The sequence below is a fragment of the Haemorhous mexicanus genome, chromosome 23 (genome assembly GCF_027477595.1).
Source record: "Haemorhous mexicanus isolate bHaeMex1 chromosome 23, bHaeMex1.pri, whole genome shotgun sequence".
Classification (NCBI taxonomy): Eukaryota; Metazoa; Chordata; class Aves; order Passeriformes; family Fringillidae; genus Haemorhous; species Haemorhous mexicanus.
Genome location: NC_082363.1, coordinates 3,027,219 through 3,044,977, shown reverse-complemented (window position 1 = coordinate 3,044,977; position 17,759 = coordinate 3,027,219). Strand labels below are relative to the sequence as shown.

Below are 17,759 nucleotides of genomic sequence, written 5' to 3'. Positions count from 1 at the left end.
GAATGGTTGCCAGTCCATGTCTGAGAATCTGTAATGCTCTCCTGGGCAGACAGTGTGCTGCTTCATTGCTTCTCCATTAGCCCAGTGACTAATGAATTGTCAGAGTGTGGGGTTGGAAACAGCTCACAGACAACGACAGTCTAAACAAATGGTACTGCACTGTAAAAGTTATGAGGTTTGTCTCTGTGTGCTCATCTCTCAGATTGTTACTGTTTCCCTCCCCACGTCCAGGTCCTTGTCTTGCGGGAGCTGGCAATCAGCGTGCCTACCTTCTTCTTCCAACAAGTGCAGCCATTCTTTGACAATATATTTGTGGCTGTGTGGGATCCCAAGCAGGCCATCCGAGAGGGAGCTGTCTCTGCCTTAAGAGCCTGCCTTATCCTCACCACGCAACGGGAGCCTAAAGAGATGCAGAAGCCCCAGTGGTACAGAGTAAGAAAATAACCTTGTTTTGAAGCAGCCCCTTATAATGCAATACAGATGTTGAGGTGCCAGTTTTCAGAAGAGCTGGCTAAGCTAAGAACCTGTCACCTCTGTCAGCTAAAAAACTGCCTCTCCTTGAAAGGGTTGAAAATATAATGGCTTCCAAAGTGAGTAGCTCCTTCAGCCTACTGCTGCAAAAGTAAGCAAGATTTAACTCCTTCAAGATTACATTGGTCTATCTGCACCTCATCTTCAGCTGTTGACCTAGTTTTATAGCCATGCAATTATCTAGTGTCATCTCTTACTAGTAGAGGGTTTTATTAGTGTAGATAAAACATAAGTGTGAAAGATAAGAATTCTTTTGCCTGAACCTTTGCTTTGCTGCCATTGTCACAGGAATTCAAGTTTGGTGATATCAAGTAAGTTTTGGGCACTGCAGTCAGATGTTATGAATTTGGATTTCTTATAATCAAATAAGTGCTGCAGATAGTGATGAAGGTGATACCGTGCTGTTTGATTAGTGCTGCTGAAGATGCTCTGCAGCAGAGTCCTCAGCTTTTGGGTGAATCAGAATTGTATTGCCTTATGCTTCTTTTATTACTCAATTGAGGTTTGTGGCTACTCTTGGAAAGTTCAGAATGTCACTAACTCTTGACTGGCAGTACTACTTCATTTCCACAGACTTTGTTTCTGCACTGTCACTGAGATTTTTTTTCTTTTGCCCCAAGCATACATATGAAGAGGCTGAGAAGGGCTTTGATGAGACTTTGGCCAAAGAGAAAGGAATGAATCGTGATGACCGAATCCACGGTGCCTTACTGATCCTCAATGAGCTAGTGAGAATCAGCAGTATGGAGGGAGAGGTGAGCAAAGGAGCAAGGTGGCAATTGTGGGCATTGATTGAGAGTGTATAGCAACTCTGCAGTCTGTGGAAATATCCCATAGTGTTGCAGTGGGGTTGTTGAGTGGAAGACTCAGCTGAGCATGGAATCAAGCATTAAAGTGTATTAGAGAAATAAAAAGGGACGAGTTTGGGCTGAGGAGGTAATAAGCTCCAATGGAAAGTCTATTAACTTGATTAAATACAATGAAAAATATTTTTTTTCTATGGAATGAGGACTCTCTTGCATGTTAGATACTCAATTATTTTTGCTGGATTTTACTCAGTTACAGCCATTTGAATATTGAGTATACAGGATGCTATTCAGGAGATTTGGGTAATACTGTTCTGAGAGTATCTTAGTTACTTTTTATTTTTTAATGTTTCTCTACTTTGTCCAGCGCCTTAGAGAGGAGATGGAAGAGATCACTCAGCAGCAGCTTGTGCATGACAAGTACTGCAAAGACCTGATGGGCTTCAGTACCAAGCCTCGCCACATCACTCCCTTCACAAGCTTTCAGTCTCTTCAGCCCTCTCAGTCAAATGCCTTGGCTGGTCTCCTGGGGTACAGTGCTCACCAAGGAATTATGGGTTTTGCAACCTCACCTGTTCCAGTAAAATCTACTCTGGTAGAAAGTCGATGCTGCAGGGATCTAATGGAAGAGAAATTTGATCAAGTATGTATTAGTTCTTCAACTTGTCTCCCAACATTCTCAACCTCTGTTCTTGCAGAGGAGTTGTACTCTGCGTTTTTACTTAGCAGGCAATACCAGCTGGTATTGAACTGAGCCTTCAAAACTCAATATTTACATGTGGCTTTGTCACTGTCTTAGGGCAAATGATTTATTTCCTTTTGGAAGCAGTCTTGATTATCCTTTTCTTTGAGGGACTCTGAAGCCAAATGTCAGTAGAATGCCTAAAAGCACACAGGTGATAAACATGTGTGTGTTACTGCCAATGGCCATCCTTTAAAGCCTAATCTATTTCCTTCTAGGTCTGCCAGTGGGTTCTCAAGTGCAGAACCAGCAAAAATTCTTTGATCCAGATGACAGTTCTCAATCTGCTACCACGACTGGCTGCTTTCCGTCCTTCAGCGTTCACAGGTGACAAGATGAATGGTTGGATTATAGAAATATTGCTGATTTTGGGCTGGAAGTTATCCAGATCTCTTTGGTCCAGATGAACTTGTGCAGCACACCAAATGTGGTGCTTGTCTGATGAGCACATTCCTCTGTGGGAAGACAGTCTTTTGTTCTGAATAAGTGTGACTTGATAGCTGATGCCAAAATGTTGCTCTGATTAAGAAAATAGATTGAAATCTATTTTCAGAATTTGGTGATCAATACCATAAGACATAAAAACCTCATTTTTCTATTTTCTCCTCAATATGTTAGAGGAGAATTCTCTCATGCTCTGACTCAGTGTATGTCAAATATTATTAGAGTTCTCTTCCTTTTTCTCTGTTGCGTGTGCTAGGAAATAACTGCCAGCTTTAAAGCAGTTTAGTTGATTTATCAAGCAAGTTCAGGAGAGTATCAGAGTTGGAGGCAAGTCACCAAGCTGCTCTTAGTGAGTTGGAACAATTTTTGTGTTAATTATTCCAAATTTCCAATTAATCACTATGAAACTATCACTATCTTATATGTGTATAAAACCAGTTGCAGTGGGAGTGTTTTATAGCTCCTTTATTCTGGTGATTTTTCTTTTTAAAAACAAAGCCTTCTGTAGTTTGACAAGTTTATAATATGGTGACATATTTGCCACTGATCATGTCAGCAAATTTGATATTGCTATGTCTGTTTTCTATTTTAACACTTGTAAAGGTTTAGTTGGAAATGTTATGCAGCTGTATAAACCAAAGTGAATTCTAATATCAGTATTGTTTTCTCTTGTGGGCAGCTGATCAGTATCTTCCAGACACCATGAATCATGTTCTCAGTTGTGTGAAGAAGGAGAAGGAGCGAACAGCAGCCTTCCAGGCCTTGGGTTTGCTTTCTGTGGCAGTGAGGTCTGAGTTTCAAGCTTACCTACCAAAAGTCCTTGAAATCATAAAAGCAGCTCTTCCCCCAAAGGACTTTGCCCACAAGTAAGTATGTGAAAGTTAAAGGAAGAAATGAAAACACTTGCTCTTTATAGAATTTTTATAATGTGGATCAAATTCTTATATTAAAATCTGAAGTGTTTCTGTAAGACTGGTAACACAGAAGGAGGATGAAGAAAGATGTTTGAAAAATAGCAGCTCCTTGTAATTTTGTGGTCCTTTTCCAGGAGACAGAAGTCTGTGCAGGTTGATGCCACAGTCTTCACCTGCATTAGTATGCTGGCACGAGCCATGGGACCCAGTATCCAGCAGGACATCAAAGAGCTTTTGGAACCTATGCTGGCTGTGGGCCTGAGGTAAGCAGAAATCTGTTTTGCTGTTAGCTTCAGGATGGCATTGTCAGCCATACAGAGTGAGATCATAAAAGTTTTCAGATTGATAAGGAAGATTATTGCTTTAAAGTTGACATAAGTGATCTTTCAGAAGATCACAATAGCTGTTTCAGAAGAATGGTATGTTTTAACTGTTAATGTCTCTGTTATTTAAGAGAATTCATATCTCTGTTATTTAAGAGAATTCATGTCTCACTAAAGAAATCTTGTTGTAGAACAGCTAGTCCAAAAGTATTCTCCTTCATTTTCCACTCTTCAAACACATTTGGCAGCAACCTGTGAAATTTTTGAAAGCATTTGACAGCCAGCAGACTTGTGTCATATCAAAATGGCAGAGAAGGAGAGCTGAAGTGCTGAATATTTGCTCCTGGCATCTTTCACCTTTGTAGCTGACAGTTCTTTTTGGTGGAATAAATAAGTTGTTAGTATGGAAAGGTATGGAGAAAGTTTTAAGGTAGCACAAGGCTGTTTAAATTATATTGTCATCTGGAAGTGAATTTAGTTGCTTTTTGTTTAAAAAACATAAGTGTAAGAAATCATTTGGATTTGTAACAGTTTTCCAGCAACACTGGCTAATGTAGTGATGTGTGCAGCAGTCCTGGGACTTTGCTCAGTTTATACAGGAAGGTCACCTCATGTCTCAGCTTACACAAGGACCTTGTGCTCTGCTTGCAGGTGTTGCTCTCATGTGTGAATGCCCACAATTATATTCTGATTGGCAAAGGCATAAATAAACAAGGTGAAATATGCACATCATTGTTTCTTTTCTAATGACTTTTGCTTGCTTCTTGCCCTCAGCCCTGCTCTAACAGCTGTGCTGTACGACCTGAGCCGTCAGATCCCACAGCTGAAGAAGGATATCCAGGATGGGCTGCTGAAAATGCTCTCTCTTGTTCTGATGCACAAGCCTCTGCGACATCCAGGCATGCCAAAGGGCCTTGCCCACCAGCTGGCCTCCCCCAGTCTCACCAACATCCCAGAGGCCAGTGATGTGGGGAGCATCACCCTTGCCCTGCGCACGCTCGGTAGCTTTGAGTTTGAAGGTGAGATGTATCGCCGGCCGGGGGCTGTGTACAAATCACCAACGGGACAGGACTGCTGGGAACGTGTCTTCAGCTGTTTTATTTTCCAGCATCACTCTCATTCCATGGTTATGACAATGGGAAGATGCCAGCAGCTCGCATCCCAGGCAGCAGACAAAGAACTTAATGTTACAACTTACTTTAAAACTCTTTTGACCAATCACACAAAGCAAAACCATATCGACAGTAGTTCCATCCAACCACTATAAGCACACGTACCTTTGGTTAAAACAATGCTTGCTTATTTCAAATACAATACCTGCTTCTAAATCTTAAAATACAATGCACAGAGCTCCATTATTAAGTTTAAAACCTCCTAATATCTTGCTAGATATACCTTTCTGCAGCTTAAGGAGTTATTCTAGACAAACGTTAATACACAGACCATTGTTCTATTTGTTCTTAGTTTTCTACTTCTTACGTAATTTTTCTGCTGACCAATCTTATGGCTACTACTTAGCTCTAATCATGGTTCTGCTGTCTCTGAAGCCTGCCTTTTGCAGCTTTCCCAAAACCCTCTGATTTTATGGTGAAATAAAGAAGCAGGGGGCAAGGGCATATGGGATAGAAACAGCTGGGGCATTAGAGTACAAGTAGCAGAAAAATTCTGGGAGCATGTTCTTTAAACTCCTGTTCTCTGGTAAAACGGGTAGCTGAGGTGTAAACCTGTGTTTTAACCACCCATCTTCCTCTTTTCAGGCCACTCCCTGACTCAGTTCGTTCGGCATTGTGCTGATCACTTCCTGAACAGCGAGCACAAGGAGATCCGCATGGAAGCCGCCCGCACCTGCTCTCGCCTGCTCACACCCTCCATCCACTTGATCAGTGGCCATGCCCATGTGGTCAGTCAGACAGCAGTGCAGGTCGTGGCTGATGTCCTCAGCAAACTGCTTGTGGTTGGAATAACTGACCCAGGTGAGTGTGGGATTCAGAGAAAAGGGCTCTCCTACCTCATGTTAATTCTGTCGTGTGAGCAGGTGATGATGTTATGAATACAAATAGAATTTGGAATAGAATTTGAACGTATTTGCCACTAAACTTAATCCATCACTCTTGGTAAATTAGGATAAAAAGTTTCCCAATTTCTTTTTCCACATCTTGATTATTGAGGTATTAATAGAACACTAGTGAAAAATACTCCGGATGTGCCCTTGGTAATCCTTTGAACTAAGCAGAACACTGAGACTCCTTTTGCTGCTGTTCTGGGTCACAGCCTTAAATTTTGGAGTTTGGGAAGGAATTGATTCTTCTTGCTGAAAATTTGTACTTGATTTTTTTTTGTTCTTTCAGTTGAACTCAGGTTGCCACGTAGCATCCAAGTGACACTTGGTACTGACTTGGTTATTGGGGCATGTTGAGCAGCACAGAGATTTCTGGGCTGACCCATCATGTTTTTTGTGTGTGAAACACTGATATCGTGTCTTGCTCTGAGCAAGCTCTTGTGAAGAATTTTTGAGGCTGTTTTGTGAATGAAGGCAAAAAAAGTGACTGGAATTTAGTGCATTTAAAGAGAAATAAATGTGTTCCTGCAGACCCTGATATACGTTTCTGCGTGTTGGCTTCTCTGGATGAGCGGTTTGATGCTCACCTTGCCCAGGCTGAAAACTTGCAAGCTCTTTTTGTGGCCCTGAATGATCAAGTGTTTGAAATCCGAGAGCTGGCCATCTGCACCGTGGGGCGCCTGAGCAGCATGAACCCTGCCTTTGTCATGCCTTTCCTTCGCAAGATGTTAATCCAGGTGAGGAGGAGGGATTCCTGCGGGGGGGAAACAGAGTAACTGATATTGAGACTAAGGTGGTGTTAAAGAACTGGGCTATCTAGCTGTAAATGCATGGAGAGCAGGGGGAATCAATCTCTTTTGGAAAGTAGTTATTGCCCTGCTTAGTGGATTTCAGCAGATCTTTCTCATGATCAATGGCTGGACTGAAGCTTGTGGATGTATTAAAAGGGAAAGGAAGGATAGCAGTTATTTCACCCCTAGTCATCATGCCACAGTGCTTTCCATCTCTGTTGAGGAAGAATGTTGTGTGGTGCTTTTGGCTGAATGTGTGGTACCTCTTTGTAAACACAGATTTTGGAGCCATCGCTTTTATGCTAATTAATTTTAGTTAATTTAGGATAAATGATAACAGAGTGAAACATAGAACAGCCTTTACAAGTACTGAGTTGCGACAGCAAAAAATGAAAAGAATTTTTACCTGCCTTTATTTTTCTGGTTTGCTTGCTTCCATTGTCTCTTGTGCAGATTCTAACAGAGCTGGAACACAGTGGTGTTGGCAGAATCAAAGAGCAAAGTGCCAGGATGTTGGGTCACCTGGTTTCCAATGCTCCACGCCTCATCCGTCCCTACATGGAGCCTATCCTTAAGGTAGAGTCTCTACATTTCCTGGTGACTTTGGAATGAAGTGACACAGCAAGTGGTTACTTGACCCTCAGGAGCTACAGTTCTTTTGCTTCATCACAGCAGGAAAGAAAACAGATTGGTGTAGATGTTACTCACAGGAATGCACATGGGTGACAGTTTAGCCCAATTTAATTCCAGATTTGCATCATGTTTATGAGACCCAAGTTTCTTTTACTGTTGAAATTCTTACTATGATTGTGGGGTCAATTTCAGGTGAAAACAAAAGGAAAGATAATTTTGAGTACTCTTTAAACACATTATAATTTGTTCCACTGTCATCCACCAGGCACTGATTGTGAAACTGAAAGATCCTGATCCAGATCCCAATCCAGGTGTGATTAACAATGTCCTGGCTACGATAGGGGAGCTTGCACAGGTAGGGATATACTGCAGATACCTCTTTGCCATGCTTGTTAAGGTTTTGGGAATGCTGGATGAAGGATGAATTTTTGTCTTTCAATAGGTCAGTGGGCTGGAGATGAGGAAGTGGGTGGATGAGCTCTTCATTATAATTATGGACATGCTACAGGACTCCTCCCTTCTGGCTAAAAGACAAGTAAGTGTTTACAACTGTGCTAAACTTGACAGCTGCTGTGACCATAGCTGTAACAAAACATCCACACATCTCATCATAGCTGCTGAAATGAAACTTTAAATCACTCGAGTCTCTAGTGGAGTTGTAGTCACGGTACACAGGTGAGGGTTTACAGTGCCTGTTGTGGCATAGTTCAGAACTGTTAGAGGAAAAACAAGAAGGAAAAGAAAGCTGTTTTTATTGGAGGGCTTGGACTCACTGAATTGAATGTTTATTTGAATTGTACCTCTGAGTGAGAGCAATTGTGACAGCCTGAGATATTGTGGATTATTACTTTCTTTACTATTGCTTATAGAAAAATGTTCTTTATAGAGATTTTCCAACCATGGACTGTGATTTGCAGTGTGATCAAATGCTCCAAGAAACTTTACAGAAGTTGAATGACTGATGTATCAGAAGGCATAATAAATTCCCTGGTCAAAACTAATCCTCTTTGGGCTTCATCTTTGTAGGTGGCTCTTTGGACCCTGGGGCAGCTTGTGGCTAGCACAGGTTACGTGGTAGAACCATACAGGAAGTACCCAACTCTGCTGGAGGTGCTCCTGAACTTCCTGAAGACTGAGCAAAACCAGGGCACCCGCAGAGAGGTATGAACATGAAACTATCACACAACCACTTAGCAAAGCTGTTTGGGAAGAGAGAGGTGCCAAGTAAATGTGCCTGCATAGGAGGGAGAGAATGTTGTTGTGACTGAGCAAAATGCAATAAGCAGAAATAAGAGAGTGCATGTGTAAAGTCAATTCAATGGCTTCCAGAAGCTAGATGGAAAGCACTGTTTTTTCCAGGCAGTCACTTCTGTTCCAGATCTTCCCTCTTAAATCATCAGGATCTTTTCAAATATGGGGGTTAGAGTGCTGTCTTTGTCCTTAGTGATGAAGTTCTGGTGGATTTCCTTTGTGTCTTTTCAGGCTATTCGTGTGCTAGGGCTGCTGGGTGCTTTGGACCCTTACAAACACAAAGTGAACATTGGCATGATCGATCAGTCACGAGATGCTTCAGCTGTTAGCCTCTCGGAGTCCAAATCCAGCCAGGATTCTTGTAAGCATCTCAGCTTCTTTCAGATAGATAGCTTTATGATTTACAAACAGATCTTGACTGTTTTGTTACCAGTTTGTCCCTTCTTAAAGAATTGTTAGTGTACATGTTTTCAACTTACACTTGGGTGTTCCTGAACCCATATTCAGGATCTTTTAATACCTAGCTCATGACACTGCCTTCTTTCTCCTAGCTGACTACAGCACCAGTGAGATGTTGGTGAACATGGGAAACCTCCCTCTGGATGAGTTCTATCCAGCTGTCTCTATGGTGGCACTGATGAGAATCTTCCGAGACCAATCCTTGTCCCAACACCACACTATGGTAGTTCAGGCCATCACCTTTATTTTCAAATCTCTTGGACTGAAGTGTGTGCAGTTCCTGCCCCAGGTGATGCCAACGTTCCTGAACGTGATCCGGGTGTGTGACGGTGCCATCCGAGAGGTGAGTGTGCCAGGGACCCCTCCTGCCTGCTCCACTCTAAAAAATGAGAATCCATTTCCTGGAAGAGACTGTGGCTGGCTTTGGGCATTGCTGTGCTATGTGTTGATGCCAAGCACACTGCAGAAGTGAGGTTCAGCTTTGCTTTTTCCCTTCTGTGAGCAATTATTGGAATGCCCAGTGCAAACAATTTCTCTGCTTTTTATTGAAATGGCTGCTTCTGAGCATAATCCTTGGAAGGCCAGTATTTGATTCTGTGTTTTCACCAAGCTGTTCTTGTTCAGGAAAACATCTGTGCAGCTTCCAGATCTTTCAGTGATCTCTGTGTTAATACTCTGTGGCAAACAGTATTATTAAATAATAAGGGTTGATTCTTCAAATTTTTGGTGCAGTCATTTACTTTGGCTCATCTATTAGAAGGAAAAATCAATTTGATACAGTCTGCTAACATTTAGAGCAACATGGGTGGTGATTCCACAGCAGTGCTTTCTCTTCCTTCCCACTTAATTTACAGGTATAGAAGGAAATGAGAATTGTGTGAAGATGATGATGATGGGCTTAAGGTTCACCTAACCAGAGATGGCTGCTGTTTGCCAAGGCTCTTCTTCAGGCAGCCAAATGCTCTGGGGTGTGAAGGGCAGTTTGCATTTGTTATTGCTGCTGTGTTTTATAGGTGCTCCCTTAGCAGAATCCCAGTTCTGCTATAGAACTGCTGTTTTCTCCCAGCCTGAACTACTACTCAGATTGTAAGGAAAACATCTCGTGTCTGAGTTGTCTGAGGTTCTAGACCTGACTGATCTAACTTGCTTGAAAGCTATGCACTTGTGCACACTCTGTTTAAAAATTTTCAGGTAAAAGAAGATGGTGAAAGTGTACTGGGGAGAAGAGCTGAGGTGGGTATGCGTGACATAAAGCCTTAAAGAGGAAGGTCCTTGTCCTGTATGTAAGCATCCTCTCACTACACCAAAAATTAGGCACAGTACAGGAGCTCAGAGTTCATCTTTGGTAAATGTGTGTGTACTGCTCTCACTAAAGAAGCTGAGATTATTTCTTATTTAGTTCTCATGAAAGTGTTTTCTCTTTTTATGAGCTCCACGTTGTAGTTTGTGACTGTAGTCTTCAAAAACTGCATGAAGAAATGAAATTTAATAGACAGTAGCTTACATTTTCCTATTTTTTGTACAGAGAAAATAGACTATCTACATCAATTTTACATGGGTGATTTAGCCCATGTGATTTCATACCAATTTAAAGAGTAAATTCATTGTCACAATTGGATGTTTAAGATTGACAGTTTTGCAATTCCTTCCACCACAATACATAGTGTATCCAAATAAAATTGTCTAAGTCAAAATTCTTCTTGGTGGTGGAGAATGAATGGTGTAATCAACCATCTTTTAAAAAAATGCAGTGTTTCTGGCAAGGACCTAACTGCGTTCCCCAGTAACTTTTCACCAATATATCTTGTGGGGGATGGGAAAAAGTACAGAAGGAATATCTTAAAATGTGTGTCAGTTTGGTTTTCAGGCAGGGGGAAAAGACTAGGGGCTGAATTTTTGGAAGCATCCTTCAAACATAAATTACAATACACTGTAATTGAGGTGTCTGTGCTTTCAAGTCTGTTCTGACACTAGAGATTTGCTGGGACTTTATAAACCCTGTTTGTGTGCTTGAGTGTCTGAGGGTTTGAGCTTGCAATTTATTTTTTTTATGCAAGCTGGGGGGAAACCCAACCAATAAACCCCAAATCACTTTTCTTCCCCACTGTCCCTTAAAAACCACCAACAATAAAAATTAACCCAAAACCCATAAAAATCCACAAAACCCAAACTGCTGAGCTGAAGCTGCCAAGAATTTAGCCCCAGATTTTGAGCAGATGGGAGCTATGCATGCTATTTGTTTGATAAATGAGCTTGCAGTTGCCTGTGAAACTCTTTACCCAGTGGCTTTGATATCTGGATAAGCTACACTGATTTTTTCACATTTCTTCCTTCCAGTTCCTGTTTCAGCAGCTAGGAATGTTGGTGTCCTTTGTGAGAAGTCATATTCGGCCCTATATGGATGAAATTGTCACCTTGATGAGAGTGAGTGCAATCTTTATGCCAGTACTTTACTGTCAAGAAGGGTGGACAGTCTATTTCAAATAACTTATCCAAGGTATCAGCTGCTTCAGAAGTTCATATGAAGTGCAGAGTTGCATATATTTGAAGTAATAATTGTATTTTGAAATACCATTTATTTGAAGTTAGAATATGCATTATTGGTAGTAACTGAAGTAAGCGTAGCTTCGGGTTCTGTTAGTGACTGAGTTCTTTCCAGCACTTGGATTTTGTGCACTGACTACTTTCAGAAACACAGTTTTAGCAGGAGATATCTAGAGTTCATAAATAGGTGTCTTTTCACATAATTTTCACTAAATGTTTGCAAACTTGTAGAAGGATTAGGAAGAAAATCAGTTTTCCAAGGTTGTTTTCAACAACTATAAATGTACTGGAAGTGCCAAGTGTTTTAAAAACAGGAATTATAGTCCTTCCTTGCAATCTTGAATTTATCTACAGACTGTCTCCTACAGTTTGCTTTTCCTCTAATTGGTACAGCTCAGTTGAAGAACTGCTGGATTTTTTTTCCCCCTTTTTTCCTTTCTTCTATAGGACTTCTGGGTCATGAACAACTCCATACAGAGCACAATTATCCTACTTATTGAGCAGATTGTGGTAGCTCTAGGAGGTGAATTCAAACTTTACCTGCCTCAGCTCATCCCTCACATGTTACGGGTCTTCATGCATGACAACAGTCAGGGTCGCATTGTTTCTGTCAAGGTGAGTGGGGCTGCACTGGCTGCTGTGCTCTGGGCACTGCCCAGGCAGGTGTTCCCAGCCTGCCATGCTCAGCAGGGCTCCTTGCTTGTGTGCTGCACAATCCAATGGGACAGGTGCAGTTTGGCAGTGGCTTGGTGTGGAATGATGCAGACAGTTGTTCAGGTGCAAGGTTGAAGAAACTTTTCACTGGAAAATGATCAATGATATTTTTGTTTTCAGTGGGGGGGAGAGAATGATGTATTTGATTCTATTTTATTAGAAGGTTAGTTAATTACTTTATTATATTATATTAGATCTAAACTGAATCTGCCAAGCACTCACCTCTGCACACAACTGCTCAGAATCTCGTGACTGTCAGCCAACAGTCCCGACACACACACACACACACACACACACACACACCTGGCCCTGACAGGCCAAGGAAACAAAACACCATCACTATGGGTAAACAATCTCCATCTTGCATTCTACTTTGGCACAACACAGGCACAGCAAATGGTAAGAATTGTTTTTTACTTTTGCTGAGGTTCAGAGAATGTGGCACCCAGAAATATTCTTGGGAAGAATTGTGCCTTGCTTTTCTCTGTGAAGAGAAATGTGGTGACAGACACTGACTTGTTTAAGGATCTCATCCATAACTTTGAGTCACACTGGGTCCTTTTGGTAGAAGGATTTGATTCTCCCCCTCAATTCTACTCTTGTGAGACCCCGCTTGGAGCATTATCTGCAGTTCTGGTGTCCTCAGTGTAAGAAGGACATGAAACTGTTGGAGCAGGTCCAGAGGAAGCCACAAAGTTGATAAGAGAAGTGGAGCACCTCCCCTATGAAGACAGGCTGAGAAAGTTGGGGCTCTTCAGCCTGGAGAGGAAAAGGTTGTATGGAGACCCACAATATGAAAGGAGCTATAGGGCAGCCAGAGAGAGACACTTTGTCAAGAACAAGGAGTAAGAGGAAAAGGAAAGGAGTAACAGGTACAAGGAGTAACAGGTACAAACTGAAAGAGGGGAAATTTAGGTTAGATATTAAGAAGACATTCTTTACTGCGTGGTGGTGAGACACTGGAACAGGTTGTGCATGGAAGTCCCAGCATTGGCAGGGTTCAGAGTCAGGCTGGATATAGCCTTGAGCAACCTGGTCTAGTAGAAGGTGTCCCTGCCCATGGCAGGGGGGTTGTGACTAGATGATCTTTAAGTTCTGTTCAAACCCTTTGACATTCTAGTCTTCTGTGTTTTTTCTCTCCAGCTCCTTAATGCAATCCAGCTCTTTGGAGCTAACCTGGATGACTACCTTCACTTGTTACTACCTCCCATTGTAAAGCTATTTGATGCCCCAGATGTCCCTGTGGTGGCTCGCAAGTAAGTCCTGGTGGCTTTCAGGCTCTCTCTTTGTAGTTTCACCTGTGATATCCAAGTTCTGCAGTGCCTGAACATTTACCATTAAATACCACTTAGTCCCTTCCTCAGCTTTTCTGTGTTAAATCATTGTGGAAGGTTATTTTTGTTTGGATGTTACAGCAGTGTTACCAATTTTTTGGGTTTGTTGGTGGGTTTTGGTTGTTTTTGATTGGTTGGTTTGGGTTTCTTTGTTGTTGTTGGTTCTTTGGGGTTTTTAAAATTTTCTGATTCTCACCTGCCACTATTTTAGTCACTTGCAAACTGTCCTGCAAGTACTCACTGCTTTAACAGAGTTCTGGTGGCCTGTTTTTCCTATTGTTATTAATCCTAGGAGGACTGAGCACTTTAATAATTTTTCTTATTTCTTTCTTAACACTCTGAGAGATAAGCTCTTCCCTCTTTTTGCTCTGACTTAAGAGCTGCTCTAGAAACAGTGGACCGCCTGACAGAGTCCCTGGATTTCACGGATTATGCATCACGGATTATTCACCCCATTGTTCGAACACTAGATCAGAGCCCTGAGCTCAGAACAACTGCAATGGACACCCTCTCCTCTCTGGTGTTCCAGCTGGGAAAGAAGGTAATATTTTTCTTTGGCTTGAAAGCTCACAGAAGGTGTGACTGTCCCAGAGATTAAGGCTTTAAAGGTGAAGTTTTGTAACGTACTCACAGATTTCCAAGAGAACTGATTTTTCTTCTCTTTGTTGTTTCTGGAATTGAGAGTTACTGAAATCAAACTGTCAGAACTGGTTTCTCATCAATGAAACAAAGTGATGGAATTTTACTGCTCTCGGTGCCACTGAGTAACAAGTTTATGATGCACTCCCTTTGACAGTACCAAATTTTTATCCCGATGGTGAACAAAGTCCTGGTGCGACACAGAATTAACCATCAACGCTATGATGTTCTCATCTGCAGAATTGTGAAGGTAAGCTGACAAGTGTGCAGTTGTTTGCACTTTTGGGATATTGTCATGTTAAAACAGATGTAGCTGGAACTTTCACTTGGATTTACTCATAAAATAAGGAGTGGTTGTTGCTCTGTTTCTGTGTTAAGTGCAGGTTTTTAATGCAGCTTTGAGGTTGCAATGGGATTTTTTTGTCTACTGATATTAAATATTTCTTACAGAAAAATCATGGCAAGCTCTAGGGAAGAACTTAGACTTGTAGCCAGTGTCATTACTATTCTTTTCTTGAATGTGGATTTATCCTATTTTTCCCATGGTTTCAGGACTTGAGGAGACCTTGTTATCTCAATATTTTATGTGGAATGTCTTACATTTTAAAAACTTAGTAACTGGTTTACAATGTGTGTGGAACAAGCAACTAGCAAGTCAAATAGGCAACAGTGCTTGTTTCAATGTACATTATTTTGGCTTTTTGTACTAGGAGCTAAGAGTTCTTGACAGTTACCTTGAGTTTCAAAGGGATACTGTTTAGAGTTCTCTGACTTATAAGGTGTAATCTTTATAACAAAACATGGTTATTTCCTTCACGGATTTTGCTGCAAGATTTTGCTGCAAGTGCTCTTTTTTTTTGGCTTGTCAAGAATTGCTTCTGTATGTGTGGGTGTGGTTTTCACTGTAAACCAATTATTGTAGGGTTACACTCTTGCTGATGAAGAGGAGGATCCCCTGATTTATCAGCATCGAATGTTGAGAAGCAACCAGGGAGAAACTTCAGCCACTGGTCCTGTGGAAACAGGTCCCATGAAGAAATTACATGTGAGCACCATCAACCTGCAGAAGGTAAGACTAGAGCCTTCACAGTGTGAATTTGCTGCTGAGGGGAGCTAATGTGTCACACTGAAGGAGTTTTGTCTGATGCATCTGAACTACATTTATTTATCTTGCTTTTATGTTGCTTTTCTCTTCTGCACAAAACTGAAGTCAAAGTAGAGTCTGAGACTCTTTAAAATTAGAAGGTGCTGAACAACTTTTAAGATAGGAGTGGCTGTGAAGTAACCTTTACACTTGCTTGTTAAGTATGAGCAAGACTTTCTAGATCACAATGAATAATCTCTTGCCAATAGAGACATCTTTTTCAGAGCCTCTGCCATCCTTTGTATTTTTGCTTTTGCCCTCTTACATCCTAGTTTTATATTTTCTTGAGGGCAGAACTTAGTAGCTAAGCACTGGCTAGTTTGAACAGTTCATGCATGCAGCACACAGTTCAGTAATGGGATGGATTGGTTTGAAAATGCTGGACTCAAAAATGTAATTCTAAATGCATTATGTATTTTAAGCTGATGTTTCAACAGTGTCTTCAGCTCAGCATGTATTTTTGTAGAGAAAGGATTGTTCATGTTAAATACTTCCCATCTCATGGCAGGAATACATTTAGGGAAGATTTCTTAGACGTGAGACTTGAGTACTGCAGATTATCTGGTAAAGGTAATGGATTTCAGGAAATTGAAAAGGAATTCTCAGCATGTGGTTTGGAGCTGTAAAGAAATAATGCTGCCCACTGATGGATTTCTTGTGCTCTTGGATAGTGCTTTGTTTGGTAAGTGAATTATCTTCCTTTGTACTGCAGGCCTGGGGAGCAGCAAGAAGAGTTTCCAAGGATGACTGGTTGGAATGGTTAAGGAGACTGAGTTTGGAGCTGCTGAAAGATTCTTCCTCACCATCCCTGCGCTCGTGTTGGGCCCTGGCTCAGGCCTATAATCCCATGGCTCGGTACAGAATTTTATCTCACTTGAAATGGCAGAAGGAAGCTGGATATTGTAAGGAAAAATGAAGGTTGTTTAGAAGCTCTTAGGTTTCATAAATAGAGACAGTTCCTGCTTTGGCATAAATCAAAGAGCCAACAGCTTGATTTCATTTCCACCCTTCCTAGTTGGCTGCTCCGTGATGTGCACAAATCTTTCATTGAAATTCTGCATGTTAGTCCAGAAATAAGGTGATGCACATAAGTGAAGCTGGAAAAACAGCAGAGTATGAATGATTTGTATGGAGTATTTACTGTGGGGAATAAAAATGCATCTGAGTGGAATAAACTGCAGTGGTTTTTTACAACCAGCATGTTTGGAGAAACTTTGGTAGCATATGATAGCACAATATTTCTATTATTGTAGTATATACCAGCCTGTTCTATATTTTTTAAATGAAAGTTTCACAGAAGTTAGCTTTATCAAAGCTAATCACTGTTTATTGCAGGCAGGCCTGTAAGTGTATTTTTTAGCTCTCTTTCTCTGGGTAGGAAGGTGAGCCCATTGTCAAACAGACTTTTTCTCATGAATCCCCACCTCACACTGTCTTTTGTGTTCCTCCCCAGAGACCTCTTCAATGCTGCCTTTGTTTCATGCTGGTCTGAGCTGAATGAAGACCAGCAAGATGAGCTGATCCGAAGCATTGAGTTGGCCTTGACTTCTCAGGACATTGCAGAAGTCACTCAGACACTACTGAACTTGGCAGAGTTCATGGAGCACAGTGACAAGGTAGAGATGCTGTTGAGCAGCTCCTACAGTGCTGTTGTGGTGGCTATTCTATTATTCTATTTGTGGTGTGGAATTCATGACTATTTTGTAATACTCATCCTGGTTTTGATGTGTGTGCTCCTTCCCAGGGCCCCCTGCCTTTGAGAGATGACAATGGCATTGTCCTTCTGGGGGAAAGAGCTGCCAAATGTCGAGCATATGCTAAGGCCCTTCACTACAAAGAGCTGGAATTTCAAAAGGGTCCCACCCCAGCTATTCTAGAGTCTCTTATCAGGTAGGACCACAGCTGGTGAGATTTCTGCTCTTGCAGTAGCTACAATTTAAGATACCACTAGGATTAATCTAGGTAGTTCTTAGGACTTCACTCTGTCACAAGATGTTGTTCAGCTACTTGCAAATGTGCAATTTTAGCTGCTGAGTTCTGTCTGCTGTGTGGTTAAAACTATGACAGAAGCCCAGGGAAGTTTTGCAGGAAGAAGTGCAGGAAAATGTTCTGATTCCCTTTTCTCACCCTTCCAGTTCACTGTGGAATGTCATGAAATGGCTGCAGGTTAAATGTGAACATTAAATGAGACAGATTTCTATACCTGCATATAAATAAGTCAGAAAAGTTGAAGTTCTTAATTAAGATTTCTCATCACATTGTGCTGATTTAGCTTAGATAGGTCTCATTGCTCTTTAGTCAAATAGATATATAAATTGTCTGTTGTTTCTGAGCTTGGTCAGTGACACAGATGTTAGCCTGAAATAACCTGCACAGGATTTGATGCTAAACCACATGTTTTAAAATGTGAATCTCTATTCCATATCACAGA

General features: G+C 41.4%; 1 protein-coding gene across 5 annotated transcripts in view; it reads left to right on the top strand.

Annotated features, from left to right (window-relative positions):
• The window catches only part of MTOR (mechanistic target of rapamycin kinase), a 69,921-nt gene that overhangs the window by 3,471 nt on the left and 48,691 nt on the right, over positions 1–17,759 (top strand). For 4 of the 5 annotated variants that reach the window (XM_059866431.1, XM_059866433.1, XM_059866432.1 and 1 more), the window contains 25 exons: positions 232–432; positions 1,152–1,286; positions 1,705–1,980; positions 2,298–2,406; positions 3,203–3,389; positions 3,572–3,700; positions 4,535–4,779; positions 5,518–5,733; positions 6,351–6,556; positions 7,064–7,186; positions 7,509–7,598; positions 7,686–7,778; positions 8,270–8,404; positions 8,726–8,855; positions 9,046–9,296; positions 10,145–10,186; positions 11,291–11,377; positions 11,945–12,112; positions 13,355–13,467; positions 13,924–14,086; positions 14,342–14,434; positions 15,107–15,253; positions 16,041–16,183; positions 16,782–16,944; positions 17,073–17,218. In XM_059866431.1, coding sequence (XP_059722414.1) covers positions 232–432; positions 1,152–1,286; positions 1,705–1,980; positions 2,298–2,406; positions 3,203–3,389; positions 3,572–3,700; positions 4,535–4,779; positions 5,518–5,733; positions 6,351–6,556; positions 7,064–7,186; positions 7,509–7,598; positions 7,686–7,778; positions 8,270–8,404; positions 8,726–8,855; positions 9,046–9,296; positions 10,145–10,186; positions 11,291–11,377; positions 11,945–12,112; positions 13,355–13,467; positions 13,924–14,086; positions 14,342–14,434; positions 15,107–15,253; positions 16,041–16,183; positions 16,782–16,944; positions 17,073–17,218 — 3,791 coding nt within the window. The remainder of the gene's footprint in view (positions 1–231; positions 433–1,151; positions 1,287–1,704; positions 1,981–2,297; positions 2,407–3,202; positions 3,390–3,571; positions 3,701–4,534; positions 4,780–5,517; positions 5,734–6,350; positions 6,557–7,063; positions 7,187–7,508; positions 7,599–7,685; positions 7,779–8,269; positions 8,405–8,725; positions 8,856–9,045; positions 9,297–10,144; positions 10,187–11,290; positions 11,378–11,944; positions 12,113–13,354; positions 13,468–13,923; positions 14,087–14,341; positions 14,435–15,106; positions 15,254–16,040; positions 16,184–16,781; positions 16,945–17,072; positions 17,219–17,759) is intronic. The other variant, XM_059866434.1, reaches the window with a different exon arrangement.